This window comes from Xiphophorus couchianus, chromosome 2, assembly GCF_001444195.1.
Source record: "Xiphophorus couchianus chromosome 2, X_couchianus-1.0, whole genome shotgun sequence".
Classification (NCBI taxonomy): domain Eukaryota; kingdom Metazoa; phylum Chordata; class Actinopteri; order Cyprinodontiformes; family Poeciliidae; genus Xiphophorus; species Xiphophorus couchianus.
In genome coordinates this window covers 31568025-31584420 of record NC_040229.1, presented here as the reverse complement: position 1 = coordinate 31584420, position 16396 = coordinate 31568025, and the positions used below count along the sequence as shown (strand labels likewise).

Below are 16396 nucleotides of genomic sequence, written 5' to 3'. Positions count from 1 at the left end.
TTACAATTATTCAAGCAACAACGCTTCTGCTGGTCAGAGCAGAAAGTCTCCAGGGTCGGATAACGGTTACGGCGAGTTTGTTTGAGATGCCAAAGCAGAACTGCTTCACAGAGAAAGCTGCAGCAGGCTCGTCGCCCATCACTTCACCCGGACAGCTGGGGGAGATTCCTGTCACACGACAGCGGTTGCACTCCACCGTTGCCACATGCTTTGCCACTAAAAGGGATCGCTGCAACGTCACACCACGTTGTTCAAATAAATGTAGCAAATGTGGCGTAACACGAAGAATCTTTACAGACGTAAACAGGTAGCCAAGTAAAACATGGAAGCCCCCCTTGCATGTAGTTTACTACCAACTTTTTCCGCGTTATTGAGCTCGTCGAGGGCAACGGTAAACAGGTTTCATTGCAAAAAGCATTTGAAAAACGACACATTTCCTTCTGCAGTTTTAGACAGTTTAGGTGAAGCTGAAGGTTATTACTTCCAGTATTACATTATAGTTTGTTCGTTGAAAACAAAAAGTAAAAATACAACAAAAGAAAAAAAGAAGTTTGTTTCTGCAGGTATTGCGTGGCGTCTTTAGGTTGGAGGAGTTATTTTATGTTAGAAGCGGTTGATACATTTACTGTAAACCAGAAAAGAAATTTATGCCGACCAGTCCAGTAGGAGCCTGGACTAGTTAGAGTTAACTATTACTTTTTTTTGTTGATTAAAATAAAACTGGCAGTGATTTATTGCAAAAAGCATTTAACTCCACTTTTATGCCAGTAACTTTTACTGTGAATGCTTTACATTTTTCAAATGAGACAAGAGCCTAAAGGTTCCTTGAACTCGCGTAAACCGCTTCACTCTTTTTGAGGTCAGATCTAAGTGATCTGCATCTATTATAGATGAAGACAGTTTTCTATTGCAGGTAAGATATTAACTGCTCATAACCTCCTTATAACTTCTCTTTAAAACTTTTTTAACTGTCCATTTCAAACAGGGTGGTGTGACTAAAACGTTGTTAGACATTTTCCTGGAAAATCTGGGAACAATAGCGCTTACTTCCTGCAAATCCAGCAAATGGCTTGGATATGCCTTCTTTTTCCTAACTAATGACACCAATAACACCAATGTGTGATCATATGTTCCCCCACAATCTGCTTTCTAAAAGGAAACCTGATAATTGACGCCTAAACAGCACCGTCGGTCTGCACACATACCTCAGGCTGTATTTTGTGCTGAGCTTCATCAGTAATACAGATAAGGAGAAATTATACCAAACATTTAAAGATTTAATCTGCTGGTTTACGGATTATGAATTTTAAAAGAGGACTTTAGATTTTTTTTTTAACCTCTTTTACTTTTTTCTCATTCAGATGAAAATGGCCATCGAAGGTCTCCCTGGTAACAGGCTGGGCCTTGCAAAGCATATATGTAGGATGTGTAAAGAAATAAAAGGCCAAAACTAACTAATGTTTACTAAGGAACGACAGCTGCTGCCGTCACTGGCTTTGAATCCTGTTCCTTCATTCCTTCAATTCCTTCAATTGAAAATAGGAAAATAAATTAGCCGAATGGAAATGCTCCAATTAAGATCAAATGATTTTTGCTCTAGGATGAGATGATCTTTTTTTTTTTGTCCGTTTCCAAATAGATGTATTTCACAAAAACTGCAATGGGAACAGGCGGATATTACTGCGACTTTATCAGACAATGTCCGGCTGATTCCATCAGAGCTCTCATAGCGTCATAGTTCATAAAAAGTTGAGTTTCATTCCAAAGTGTTCAATCCATAACTTTTCTGTAAAATCACCAACTACAATTTCTCCAAAATGCTGCAAACGTAGCCGCTCCGAGTGGGCGGGGCATGTCACTCTAACGCCTGAATCAGACGCCCACGTCTCCTCTGATTGGCCGATTCATGTTGAGCGCTAGCGCCGTGCCTGAATTCTGAATGCATCTCATGTAACTGTTTGACCAGGGCTTTTAATGACTTATCGCGCAAACAAATTTATTCCCGTACGATTCTCTTTTAATTCCTTACTTGACGGAAACACAGCAATTGCGAAATTTGTGTGTGTGTGTGTGTGTGTTTTATTTTTCCCCCCAACATCAGCAGAATAGCCACAAAGATTTGCGCACATTTGGAATGGAAACCGCAGCTTCTGACTGTGTGACTAAACTTTACAATCTGAAAACAACGTGGATCCATCCCAGTTTATGGATTAGCAGTTCTGAACAGCGTACATGGGGGGTTAGTCAAAGCAGCATACTTTTAATACGTTTTATCTCCATGTAATAATTCACACATTCAAAGTGGCTCAAGTCATATATATGTATATATATATATATATATACATATATATACACACATATGTATGTATATACTGTATGTATATATATATATACACACACACATATGTATGTATATACTGTATGTATATATATATATATATATATACATATATATACACACATATGTATGTATATACTGTATGTATATATATATATATATATACACACACACATATGTATGTATATACTGTATGTATATATATATATATACACACACACATATGTATGTATATACTGTATGTATATATATATATACACACACACATATGTATGTATATACTGTATGTATGTATATATATATATATATATATATATACACACACACATATGTATGTATATACTGTATGTATATATATATATATACCAACTACATTGAAATAGACAGCATAATTTGCTCCAGAAGATAATGTGTTCAGCTTTACAATATGTTGGTAAAGAGATTTATTTTTTTTTACTTTTTAAATGTGACCCATGAGTAAAAGGTGCACTTAAACAAAATCTTTCAGCTCTGGAACAGTAGCCACTGAGTGCCAACCACCAATAAATAAATACATCATACCCTCCACTCCCCCCTTCTTCTTCTTCTTCTTCTTCTTCTTCTTCTTCTTCTTGGGAACATACACAAGCCAGACTACTGTGACTAAACTTTGGGGCCAGCCACACTCAGCACTGCTATTCTTTGGAGAACCTCAGACACTTTTTAGGATACAAAAAAAAGTGGGGGAGCTGTTGAGGATGTGGTTAACATGAAGCGTTACCAGAGGTAGAAATTCATGCCCCAGTACAAACAAGATATTGCCGGCATCAGTCACACCGTCTTTGTTCTTTGACGACTGAAAAGCAGGCGGAAAAAACAAAAAAGAAGTAGGGAAAAAATAAAAAAAACAAGCAAACATGGCAACCTGGAGGGGAAAAAAAAGAAGTCGATAAATATGCAAAGTTTTAACCAGAGGGTCGAAGATGCAGAGATAGCTTGGAGCCGGGAGCGTCTAGGGCTTGGATGGGTAAAGGTTATCGGCTAAAATCTTTAGTCCTTTTCAAAAAGCACAGGGATGAATTGTCTTATAAAAAAGCAAAACAAAACAAAAAACAGCGTCAGGTTTGATTGAACCCGACAAAACTCGCAGTCAACGTTTGCCACCGTTAATCTGGAGCGCAGTCAAAACAGGCCTCTCAACCTCTGCAGTCTCACTGTGGTGTGCAGGTTCGTGTTTGTCTTTCACCTTTGAACACCAACAGATGAAAAAAAAAAAAAGAGAGAGAGAGAGAAGAGCACAGCCCTGGGGAGGAGAATGTGGAGAAAGGCATTAGAGAAGTACAGGAGGTCAATTTCTTTCCTTTTCCGAGCTTTAATGTAGGACAAAACGTTTAAATAAATATAAAAACTCACCAAATTTGCTGGCGCACTCTAATTTGCAGAGCGTTACACTTCTGCGGGGAGGTTCAGCGCATTTCTGGAAAAAGGACAGCAGGGCGAATGTTAGACGGCGTCCAGGCAAATCATCTCGCTGTTAAATCTCTGACATTTTGTCGTGTTAGAACCAAAAACCTTCATGAATGTTATTGGATTTTTTTTTTCGTTGTTGGTGCGTAAGCAACACAAATTCATGTGCAGTCGTGAAACAGAAAATAAAACAAAAACTGCACGGGACTTTTAAAAGATCTTCAGCCTCTTTTACTCTGATAAAATCATCAAGCGAATTGCCCTCATAAGTCACCAGATTAGCAAGTAGAATTTGATTAGCACCCAAAAAATGTTAACTTTATGGAAGAATCAAAAGAAAGCCACTGTAGAAACTGCGAAAAAAGCACAGAAAACAAACAACAACAAAAAAAACCTCATAAAAAGATGAACGGAACCAATGGAGGCTGGAAACGACTTGAGACTTTGGAGAAGGTTTGCCTTATACAGGACAACACTAGATAAACGTTTTGAGCAACAACAGAATGACCAGCTCAGCGAATATTCATTGTGTTAGAACGAACAAGTTAAAGTCTAACTGAGAATTTGGAGACTTGAAGATTGCTGCTTAGAGACACGTTGCACAGGCCACATAGATGAGCTGGAGCAGTTTTGAAAAGATTGCGTTAAAAGTCATGTCAAGTACCATTTTTTAATGGTTTTTATTTATAAACTAAATATCACACTGCATCATTTTGCTTCCACGTCACAGAGGTGTGGTGCTTTGTCAGTTTATCACATGAAATCCCATTAAAAGCAGTGAGGACTGAGGTTGCAAACGTAAAGACGCTTAAGAGTTGTGCATGCGTTAGCCAGGCACTGTGCATGAAACTCCGTTTAAAAATCATTTGCTCCACTGTATTCAGCTTACGCAACTTTCATTAAAGTGTTTCTGCAGATGGTGATGGCAGTGGGCAGAGTGTCCACTGCTCCATTGAATGCTTTAACCCTCATCGTGTGAAAGCGGTGTGACCACTGTACGTAAAACAACAAAGAAGACTTTAATGTGCCATAATGTAAATGGATAAATTGCTAACTTCATCTAAACGCGGCCCATTTCCTCTTTGAAAATTAGACATATTGTAATTTCACCGTTCTGTGCGTCACGCGCTGGTCTCTAGTGATTCACATTCGCTTGCGGTCTGCGAGCGATGCTTCCTTGTGACTGTCCATGGCAGATTTACTGGAGAAGCCGCAGCCTTGAATTTCAAATGACACTGTTTTCATTTCCCTGCTGGAAGAGTTTGGCTTGCATACAGAGCCAAGCCATGCACAGCACGGTGTGAGAAAGGAAATCTGCCACAATTCTGAACCCACAGACTGAGCAACGGCGAGTCTGGTGTTTGAATGTTCGCAATTTATCATTAATTACATTGTTTCAAAGAGTAGTACTACTTAACTGGTGCTAGTATTGAGGGTAAGGAAAAGAAGAGATTATTGTACAGCTCTGGAAAAAAAATAAAGCGTCCACTGCACTGAGCCTCATTGAAAGCCTCAGAGTTGTTCCACCAAATATTGGTTTCTGAACTCTTCCTGAGTTAAAACATTAATATTGTTCTTTCTAAACGAATGTGAACTTGTTTTCTTTGCATCATTTGGAGTCTCAAAGCAAGCGCTGTGTTCTTTTCGTTATTTAGACCATCACTCTTTTTCTGTTAATAAGTACTAAATGTTTGTAATTTTGGAGACGTGCTGTCAGTAGTTCACATAATAAAAGAACAATGTTCACTTGGCTCAAACATATAAATATAAAAAGTAAAATCAGAGAACCAATCAGTTTAAGTGGTCTCTTATTTTTTTCCAGAGCTGTATTTAAGAGGTACAAAGTGAGCAGCAGAGTGGACCAGAAACAGGGATTGGCGTTTATCACTGATTAAAAAAGGTTTTTGTTTTAAAACCAGTAACAGTTTTCCATCAGACCGTTACCATAGTGTGAAATCTAGTAGGAATATTTGTTTTGTAATTAAAGTGACAAAAATTGGGGTTTAACATATGCTTCTGTTAAATGGAGAGAAACGCCTGGTAGGAATGGGAATTGGTGCAGAATACAGAGAATCTATTCTATTCTACCTTAATATCCTCAACGTGTCTTTTAAGACATTTGATTTCATCCTTCCTTACACTGCTGCTAACTCACGATTTAATTAATCTTTTAATTCATTTAAGACTTGAAAAGTAACCACAAATATGGTCCTCACCTGAGATTTCTTCTTTAGGGGATCTAACCTAATAACTATGTTACCTTCAGATGGTATGAAAATGCTGTATATACCAAAAATACATTTTAAAAATGTTGACTTCACATCATGGCTGAATCTGATGCCTTGAAATAGGCCTCAGTCTCTTTGAAAACCTCCAACCCTTTCCAACACGCCACCACAACAGAGTTCCTCCATGTCACTTCCAACAGTTCTTAGCGGTGCTGCAGTTTGCATAATAAGCTCAGCAGTCCTGCATTCCCACCAGTTGTTTGCTAATGGCTGCTGGCACTAGTCTGTAGGAGCCGCTATGGAGCGCTTCCCTTAGTGCAGCTCCATCCTATTTAGTTCTACAACATCCAAAATCGAGTGTTGAGTGTCTTTCTGAAAGTTTTGTTTGGCACACCCTTAACTGCAACTGCACTGAACGATGCTATGAGCTGAATCATGAACAAGTCATATAAAAACAAAGTTCAGACAAGCTAACGCTAGCTTCCCGCTTCGGCAAAAGTGTTTTCCTGCTGGATTAAACATTGACGGCAGAAGCAAGATATGAGTTTATTGAAGACTGTAGTTCAACCTGACAGGTCAAGCATTTGCATTTGCATTTTTAATGTTATTGACATACTGTTTTTCTGTTTAAAATGAATAGGAAATTCTAAAGCTAGTGTATTATTTAATTAAATGGAAGAAAACACAATATAAAAACTACTCAGTTTTGGTACCCTACATACCTCTGACATATCTTACCATTTTATACTGACAGTATATTACGCTGCTTACTGTGGGGATTCAGGTGGGGAAGTCAGGTAAAGGTGACTTCCCCACCTTTACTTGACTCAATACAAATTTTCAAAGCTCAAACAGCTGAGGCACTGCGGTCCAGATGAATTGTTGTTTTTATGATTTGAAATTCCATGACCTTTCACAGTGTAACTGTATAGTAACCCTGCCTTTGGACAAAGTCCCAATTCTTTCAAAAACACTACCACTTCACAGTTTTTACACTGCGTGTCGCTCATTTAAGAGCACACCTGCCACTTATCAAGTTATATGACTTTGTGGTTTGTGTTTCCACTTCTTTCTTGTTCACTGCAGATTTTTCTATCCTCAGAAGTTAGAATAACTGAGTCCAGACCTCACATCATTGATGACAAGAGATTAGGCAAAATACAAAAAGAACACAAATAACAATTATGTTGCTAATTGCATCCATTTGCAAGATGCACAAGCTGTGGAAAACGGCTAGAAGCAGCAACAGAAGCAGCTTACTTTTCTGACGTTTCACCGTCCTGCCGAGGTGCCATCAGATGTGGTTCTGTAAAGCCTTCTTCTTCTCCACGATTTGACCGAGGATGCTCTACGTTCCTTCTTGACCTGACCTGCAAAGGGTTAAAAGAATTATAATAATAATAATGTGCCAAACGCTCACTAGACTCTTCAGTGTCGGCAGAAAGTTGAAAGGCTGCTGACGGTTATAATAAATGCTGTGGAAAAAAGGAGTGAGTATCTTCCGACATCACCATAAAACCCTCTGAGAGACAGATATTGTCTCTGGAACAACTCGTGAAGTTTTATGACCTCGTGTCAGGGGTTAAACGTTAGCTCACCTTCCACACAAGCAGGAAGATTAGGGCCAGCAGTGGGACAAACAGTAAGGAGAAAAGGCTTTTCTCTACCACCTGGCGAAGGGGACTTGGCGAAGAACCTGGGATGGAAAAACAGAAAGAAAAGAAAACTCATAAAATTCTTAATAACAGGTCGTAATTCTTTAAAGCATTGTTAAATCTTTTGCCTCTAGCCAATACTGGATTTGACATACAGTAGGTAAAAGAAATCAAGTAGTGCCTTTTTTTATTGTACAATCGCCCTGTGTGAAATTGTCAAAAAGTTCCTTCTGTTCCAGCAAAAATCAGCTCAAACTGTTGATGTAGGACCACCGTTAGACATCTGGTGTGATGTGGTATCTGGAACCAACCAGTCTGCAGCAGATCCATAACTTACGTAAGTAAGTAGCTGGAACCTGAATGGTACTTTCTTGTTTAGCCAAGGTGTTAACTTCGTAGGCCAAGTTAACACCTTGGCCTACGAAGGAGTTAACTGAGGCGCTGTTGTTTTATCATGTCGTTTCGTCATCGGTTTTGGTCTCGTTCTTGCGGCCTGGTAGAGCAGATTTTTCAAGCTAACTACCGCTGTAAGCTTTATTGTAAGCAACAGGGTTTTTTGTTGATGTTCAACTAAAACACTCGTGGATGACTAAGGGATATTTTCAGTAGTCCAACATGTACAGTTCACCTGACAATAGAGGTAAAGACGAGTCTTTGGTTTTCATTTAACTTCTTATAAACAACATTAATTTATCTTGTTTATTTTGTGTTTTTTTTTACAGGTTTCCACAAACATCTTTTCTGAGCAAAAATGTAGGACGTAACAAAACTCCCAACAGACAAACATAAGAAGTTGAAACTGTGCATGTATGTATCATGCTATTCATCCAACATACTATTGCATTTCGGCCTTGGGTTTTATTATAAGGCATAGATCAAGGCATCTGATACTCAAATTCAAAAGTACTGTATTAACCCCAAAGGGAAGTTAAATGTTGTTGTAACTCATTAATTTTTTTAAGAGTTATTGTACATGGTGATGGCTGCTGGCATCAAAGGTCTCTCGTAGCCCTCTGTATTGCAGTAAACCTGTAGAAGCCTCTGACTGAAGATACTCTGCCTTCCCAAGACAGTCTCATGAAGAGGATAAGTCAGGGTTGTCTATAATTTTCCTTGATTTTATGAAGAATCCTTCTTTGCATCATCATCTCCAGAGGTTCCATAGTCATGAAACCAAATTTAATTTGATCTCTTGCTAATCCAGGCTGCTATGCATTTTGTTTGTATGTAGGTGAAAAAGATGCCATGCAGTTTATAGAATATAAAGACAACACTGCATTTGATTTTTAGCAAGCGACAATCAAAAGTTATAGCAGTAACCCAACGATTATGTTGCTTAATCTCATGCTATGTTATGCAAATGCTTTGTCTGCAGTGACGAAGATGAATTCACCTCCAATGGGACTTAACTAGTTTCTTAGATTTTCCCAAATTGACAATATCTCTCTCAAATCTTTATCTCTTCCAGATTCTTACATTTTCTGATGACCACAGAAACCAGCCATACCTTTGTGACATTACAAAATCCCTCCAAGTGCCACGGAAACAACTTGAACTGAACTTAGCTACCACAGACTTTCTATTCACCCACAGCCAGAAGAAAGGCTAAAGGGGGATCGTGTGAAGAAAACAAGGCAATATTTACACAACAAATACATGTCAAATCAACTCCCTCACAGTGGTTACATTCTGATATGTGAGCAAAATCCCTCCCAATTCAGAGCAAATGCTCACCATTAAAAGAGTCTTAATAAGCTCAGTCTGCAAGCATGACTGGAATGTGTGGAGGAGATGTTTGAATAGGAGAATTGCTGCTGATGATGTGAAAAAAAAACTGAAAAAATTTTGCGTAACACAGATGTTACTAAAATATGGAACATATACCCAACCACTGAGGAACTTTGAGCACCTTTCTAAAAGCTAAAAGCTAAAAGCTAACCTAAATGACCTACCAAACTATCCCAAAAGCACTTAATCCCAATCTGGGCTGTTTTCTGAGATAAAACCTTGAGTCATTTTTGTTCCTACAGTTGGACAAAATCATGGGCCAAGAGTAAGTTCATGAAGAAAACGTTGGTCTATCAAAAGGTTGTTAAGAGACTTTACCTGATGAGCGTGTTATGTCTTTAGTAGCGATATTGTATGACATGTCATGGCCTGACGTGGACTGAACTGAAAACAAGAAGATAAAAAAAGGGAGTTAGGAGACAGTGACAAAAACTGAAGACAAAAGACCGATGGAGTGAAGCATAGCTGTCTGATGATGAAAACATTCATTGTTAGGCGCTAAATAGTCACTTCAGAGGTACTCTTTTTACCCCTCCTTCCCTTCCCAAACAACACACAAAAACATCTGATCTGGCGGCAAAAAAAAAAAAAAGAAAAGTGCTTTGGAAAGATTGGAAGATTGCTCTGTAATCAACACGTATACAATCAGGTTTCAGCCCTTTTCTTCCTTTTAAACACCGCGCTACCTTGGGACATCTTCCCTTAGTCCTGTGACTCAGCCGTGTCTCAATGGGCATTCTGAGCACTGAGGCCAGTCCTGAGTTTTTATCTTGCTGAGTTCTTGTGTGGAAATAATGGTGGCAGATTAAAAGCTTCTCCTAAAAAGCCACAAGAGATCTGCCCTAAATACAGCTCGCTCACAATGGTCCATACCAGGTGGCAGCAGTTTCACAATCGGAAGCAGAGCAGGAGCATGGTTTGCTGCTGGTCAGGATTTGGAGATTAGCTTCGGAGACGGTGGAAACGGAGCGTTTCCTTCAGTGGTTCCGGCGAGATCTCAAAGATTTTCAGCCAGTGTGTACACTTTGTCAATTTGTTGTGAACCGTTTTTGATATGAAAGCATTTTGTACGGCAGGTTCTCTCAATCGGCGGGCCAGGACCCAAAAGGGGTCCGTTTTGGGTGGGTTGTTGGTCTTTGTGCAGCAAGCAACCCAAAGGCGTGTACAAAAAAGAAATTCACACAGAGTTTACTTTTGTGAACCCACCCAAACAATAGGTGGCGATAAAGCCCATTAATGAGTTAACAGCTGTAGTTTCATACCATTCAATTTAATAAGTTGCTCAAGCTTTATGCATGTAGTAACTAGTTTCTAGTAGTAACATTTATTTGAGTAACTTTTTTTCCTTCATTTTAGTATCAGAATTTGCTGATATATAAGTCTATAAGCTGACATTATTTTAAAATATTAAATCAGGTAATTTGGTCAGTTACTCAGTACTTCAGTAGCATTTTCACCAAATATTATTTTCTGCTCCTACTTAATTAAACCTAAGTAACTAATGGGATGGCTACTTTTTATTTCAGTTAAGTGGAAATATGTTGAGGTAGTCAATTGAAAGTTTTGGGTGGTCTAACCTGAAAAGGATATATTCCCTTAGGACTGTCTCACAATTAAACAAATATAAAAACCAAAACAGATGGAGAAGTCGATATGAACAGGGGTATTTTGCAACTTTCACAGATTCCTTTCTCTAAATAATTTTTGGATTTGTCATTTTTCCCACAATATTGTGAAAAATGTGTTTTGTCTTGACCTCTAATATGTTGCACCTTCTTGTCTTGGAACTGAATGCATGCTAGTCGCTGACAAATTCAGATTTAAATGAAATTGTTATGATCTGCTCATAGTCTGCAGTAAGGAGGTGTACAGCGGCGTACTAGAGCCATTGTGGATAGATTTTAAAAAAACAAAAAAACTTTTGTGAACTTTTGAAACTTATATCTGTACATGAGATCGTCTTCTCTGTTTTTTTCCTCAGTCCATAGGATAAAGGATTTACATGTGCTGGGACCCCCTCAGGCCAAAAAGAAAACAGTCTGCTCTTTGTTGTACAAGAATTTAGGCCACCATTCAGCTATTGAAGAGGATCAGCCACACACTAAAGCATTGGCCACGTAGGAGAGAGTTTAAATTCGGCAACAGTCTGAATCAAGATAACCCTCTGAGGTTCACAAACAAGCAGTTCGATTCAAGCATTGTAGTTTACACGCATTGCACAAAATCCAGCAGAAACATGTCATATGGCTATGAAAATCTCACTTTTGGGAAAACAAACTGAAACTTCTGTTTATGCTCACTAGAAAGGCAGCTTCTTTCTTTCTGGTTTTTAGGACAGTGGGTTTATTTACACCACTCAGGGACTCGGAGAACGTTTCACAGAACAGCTTCATTTATGGTTTTTCATGTGACAGAAGAAAGAAGAAGTAAAAGAAAAACCTGACAGTTGTTGAATTCTTTTTCCACAGTTTTCGTTTTATTTGAGTAGAAAATATAAACTTAATTTGGAACGAAATGCTGATTGTGCACAGCTCTTCAGGAGTGTGACCAGCGCAATATTAGTTCAAAATGACTGAGCCGGATGTTTTTCAAAATATCTGGGACTACCAAGGTGTTCTGTTAATTTTAGAATTGTTCATAATTCTGAACTTTCATTTATGAATGAGTTGTCATGAATATGTTATATAGATCACTACTGAGTGAATAAACAGGTTTTTGAAAATGTAAATCTTTCTTTCTTCCTTTCCTTCTTTCTGTCTTTCTCAGCAAATCATAAATAAAGTTCAACGTTCTGTATGTTAGTCGAACTGTCTCCAAACCTAAACCCACATGCTGTAGTTCATCACACATAACTTTAAAGACTTCACTAAGTTTTTCCTGCAGAATATTTGTTGATTGGTTCTTACTAAGGTTCACATCTAAGTCACATTTTCTTTCCTCTAAAGACAAGAAGAATTAAGCCGACGGTACCTGTTGGTATCGGTGTGGTGGGACAGGGAGGTGGATCACATTCCTCTTCAGGTCTTTCTCTGTCTGCGGTGTTACACACCTCCTCGACAAAGTTAAAGTATTTGCCTGTTTCCCACTTATCCACTCTGTAGTGGCACTCAAACTCTAACATTTGTGGATTCTGTAAGGATGAGAACGGAGGCGCCAGCAATTAGTCATAAGTGATAAGCAGATACAATCACACTCTACTGTAAAGTCTTCTAGATCATCAGCAAAGCCATTATAATGAATTTTGGGAACTCGCCATATTACTGATTCCTATCCGCTTCTCTTCAATGAATTGGATGAGTATTTGTATGTTGAGCTTATTAGATGAAATGTTTCCAAACTTTTCAGATAAATCCTTCAAGCTCTCCTCCAAGTAGTAAAGGTTTAACTTTGCCCAACACATGTCGCCCTGGATGGAGAAACACAGAAACAACAACAAAAAAGAAAAAAACAGAAAGTCTGTGAAAAATATGCAACAGTTTTAGTGATAAAAGTCATCTCAGGGCAGCTGGTATCACTTAAAGAAATGGACACATTCAGGCATAACAGTATGACCTGGGTTATTAAACTTTAGCTTTAATAACAAAGCTACATAATTTTTTTAAGTTTAATCAGTAATACTTTTATAACAAATTTATGTCAGATCATGATTTCTTGGTTAATGTCAAGTTGTCATAACAAAGACATTTTGAATAATGTCAACTTTGTATTAAAAGTGTCATGATTTACCGAATGACACTTTATGACAAGAGTCATAAAAATTCATGAAGACTTACTCATGTTGATGACAGCTGTTGTGACATGTTTATGACGGTGTCATGACAGAATTATTCACAACCAGTCAAATAAAGTGTTACGTACATTGCTACAACAAAGATTGGCATTGTATCAACTTTCCAGAAAGCTCAGATCTTCTGGTTCTGCTCTGCATCCCCAGAACCAGAACCAAATATGGGGAAGCAGCATTCAGCTTCTATGCACCACAAATCTGGAATAAACATCTGGAGAACTGCGAAACAGCCAAAACACTGAGTTTCTTTCATCTTAAAAATCCACCTGTTACTTTTGAACTGTAATAAATGGATCATTTATCAATATATTTGATGTAAATTGATCATTTTAATGACGACACTCATCATAATGTAAAGTTTGTTCCTGGTTCCTCAATTGACGTTTTTTTTTTTTTTAACTTTTCACTTTTGTGTTTTTATGATTCAAAGCACTTTGAACTGCCTTGTTGCTGAAATGTGCTATACAAATAAACTTGATTGATTGATTGATTTATTGATAAGCCATATTGTCAGTAATTTTTTATTTATTTATTTATTAAAAATTAACACAGGGAGAGAGGAAGACGACTTACCGTTTCTTTGGGAATGAACTTGATGGGGATTTTGTAATCTTTTGGAATATTTTGTCTCTGTTGAAACAAAAGTAGCAAAAGTAAAAACATTTTTGTGCTTTATTGAAGACATCCATAATCCAAAGGTTTACATTGACACTTATTTTCCGCTGACTGGCATAAAATAAAACTAAACATTTCCTGTTTTAGGGTTAGTTATGTTTTAGGGTTAGTACCAAACACACTGCTTCCTCGTCAGACATTGTTGGACAAGCAAAAGATGTTTAACAAAACAAAGAGCATCATGAAGGAAGACGTTTACATGGAAATATTAAAGCAACATTTCCAGATTTCTGCCAGAAAATTAAAACTTGGGCACCAATGTCTCTCCCAAATAGAAAATGTACAACCTGGTCTTCTAAATCAGATAGAAAGCAGACAACAACGTTAATGCTTTGCAGTAGCCAGTAGAGCAGACTGCAGAATGACTCAGTTGTACTAGTTCTGCCAAAAAGAATTCCAACAAACTATTATGAAGAGTCTGAGGCAATAACTACAGACCATTCTACCTAACACCAAGGACATCTACTTAAACTTCTATTCTTCATTATTCTGGTATTTACTAAATGGACATAATGTCTTGACTGATCTAAAGCAGGACATGGTTAGTGTGACTTTATGTACCGAAAACACCCACAGTATCTAATTCATCATTAGAAATGTTGCCTAAACGGCTTCATTTCAAAATCTTACCAAATCAGGGACTCTTCTGTCAATATCATTGACCACTTTTCCAGTTGCAGCTGAATGTACCCCAAGCGTCATGAACAGCAGGAAATGGACACAGACGTCTATCCAACTCTGAATCAAGAGAGATAACAATTGGCAATCAGTTGAACCACATCCAGTGTCATTATGACCAGATAACAGTTAATAATTGAGCAACATCTGCAGGTTATTCTTGAGGACCTTTGTTAATTTTTAAAAATTATTCTTCCATCTGTCACACACTGTGATGACGTCGGTGTTTCAGAGACTTTTTTTTATTTTTTTGAAAACACAAGCAATTTTTTCATTTGAAATTAGGGCACACCTGTCTACTCAAATATAATTATCTTTATTAACAATCATTAGTTGCAGGACAACTAGTGCTTCCACAATAAATAAATAATTAAAAAAATTCTACTAAAAATATTACTTTGTTCTTATCAACACAACATTAGCTAACTCCTCGTTCCCCCCAAACTTTTGCACTACTTTTTTTTTAAACCAAACAAGCGTATCAGCAGGTTTTCCTCTGTGTAACCAGGGTCAGAGAGGAGTCCTTCATCTCCTCACGAAAACAAGTGTCATATTTGAAATCGCTCAAATATCTACTGGCTTCCTCTTTGGGATTAGATAACAGAAATAACACGTCCAAATTGGGAAATTGTGACAATTTAAAACAAAACAAAACAATAAAACACTAAAAAAAAAAACAACAACAACTCAGAAGTGTAAATTTATTCGGTATAACTTCGATCGAATTGGAAAATCTTTGTTCACTTCTAACACAATCTGTCATTTTAATTGACCTGCTTTTGCTTGTTACCTTGACTGACATGTGAGAAATTATTCTCAAATAGCTGCTTGTGGATTCCTCAGACGACAAAAGAAACAAAAAAATAAATCTTACAGAGGGTCTATTTAAAGCCATCCTGTGGAGCCTTTAACAATCAATGACGTTCTCATTGTGAGATTTCTGCTTTGGTTGTAGGCTGACGTTCCGAATGACAATGAATGGGAGGCACAGAGCGACAAAAGACTACAGATAGCACGGATATATTTAAACAGAGCTATATTTTTAGGATTTGATATTGTTTTGTGGAAGGAAAGGCTCTGAAGATGTTTCAAGGAGCGACTCCCCGTTAGCAAGGCCAGGAAATGTAAACAGGTCAACCGGCTGATACTTTAAGGCCTCACCAGCAGAAAGCCGCCGTTGGCTGACCTCTTTTCTGATGTCAGCGCCAATTCAACAATATTATGCAACGGACCTGCAGTTGTCCTCTTAATATAGATCAGGGCCAGTCAGCGCCTTGCCCGAGATAGTTCGGCAACCTTGAATGGCAACCAGCTCCATGGCAAATACAGCTTTAAGGTGTTCTAAAGAGAGTGGAATTAAGAGTTCCTTGCTGACTTATCCACAGAACCAGGCTTCAACAGGCGCAGCGCCGTTTATCTTTATCTGCATAAAGATTTTCTGATCATGCTGTCTCTTTGGTTCTCACGAGGAAAATCTAGAACCAAGAGAACAAAAGCTTTAGAATGTTACACGCAAACTGGGGCTCCCAGATTGGCGGCTCTTTCTATATGTTTGTCAGGCCCAACCAAAACAGGAAAGGAAAGAAACAATGCTCCATCAAGAGCAGGAAAGGCTGAAGGAAAGGCATCATGTAAAAGGCAGATGGGGTGCAGAGGCTTTCACCTCAGCTCCAGCTTATCCATTCAAATCGACAGACGGAGATGAGTGGATGTGAGTGTTATGGGTGGGAAGCCTGGGAAACAAATGGGCGAAGTCATTTTGCTCTTTATGGTGAAAAAAAAAAAGTTCACCGCCAAGTTG

At 38.1% G+C, this 16396-nt stretch overlaps 1 protein-coding gene across 1 annotated transcript in view; it reads right to left on the bottom strand.

Annotated features, from left to right (window-relative positions):
* Positions 1–2766: 2766 nt before the first annotated feature.
* The window catches only part of kitlga (kit ligand a), a 42205-nt gene continuing 28575 nt past the window's right edge, over positions 2767–16396 (bottom strand). The window contains exons 2-11 of the mRNA XM_028036131.1: positions 14548–14655; positions 13816–13872; positions 12709–12861; positions 12426–12585; positions 11406–11420; positions 9774–9839; positions 7611–7708; positions 7273–7382; positions 3731–3794; positions 2767–3620 (exon numbers count right to left, since the gene is read on the bottom strand). Of these exons, the coding sequence (XP_027891932.1) occupies positions 3764–3794; positions 7273–7382; positions 7611–7708; positions 9774–9839; positions 11406–11420; positions 12426–12585; positions 12709–12861; positions 13816–13872; positions 14548–14655 (798 nt within the window). The 3' untranslated portion in view covers positions 2767–3620; positions 3731–3763. The remainder of the gene's footprint in view (positions 3621–3730; positions 3795–7272; positions 7383–7610; positions 7709–9773; positions 9840–11405; positions 11421–12425; positions 12586–12708; positions 12862–13815; positions 13873–14547; positions 14656–16396) is intronic.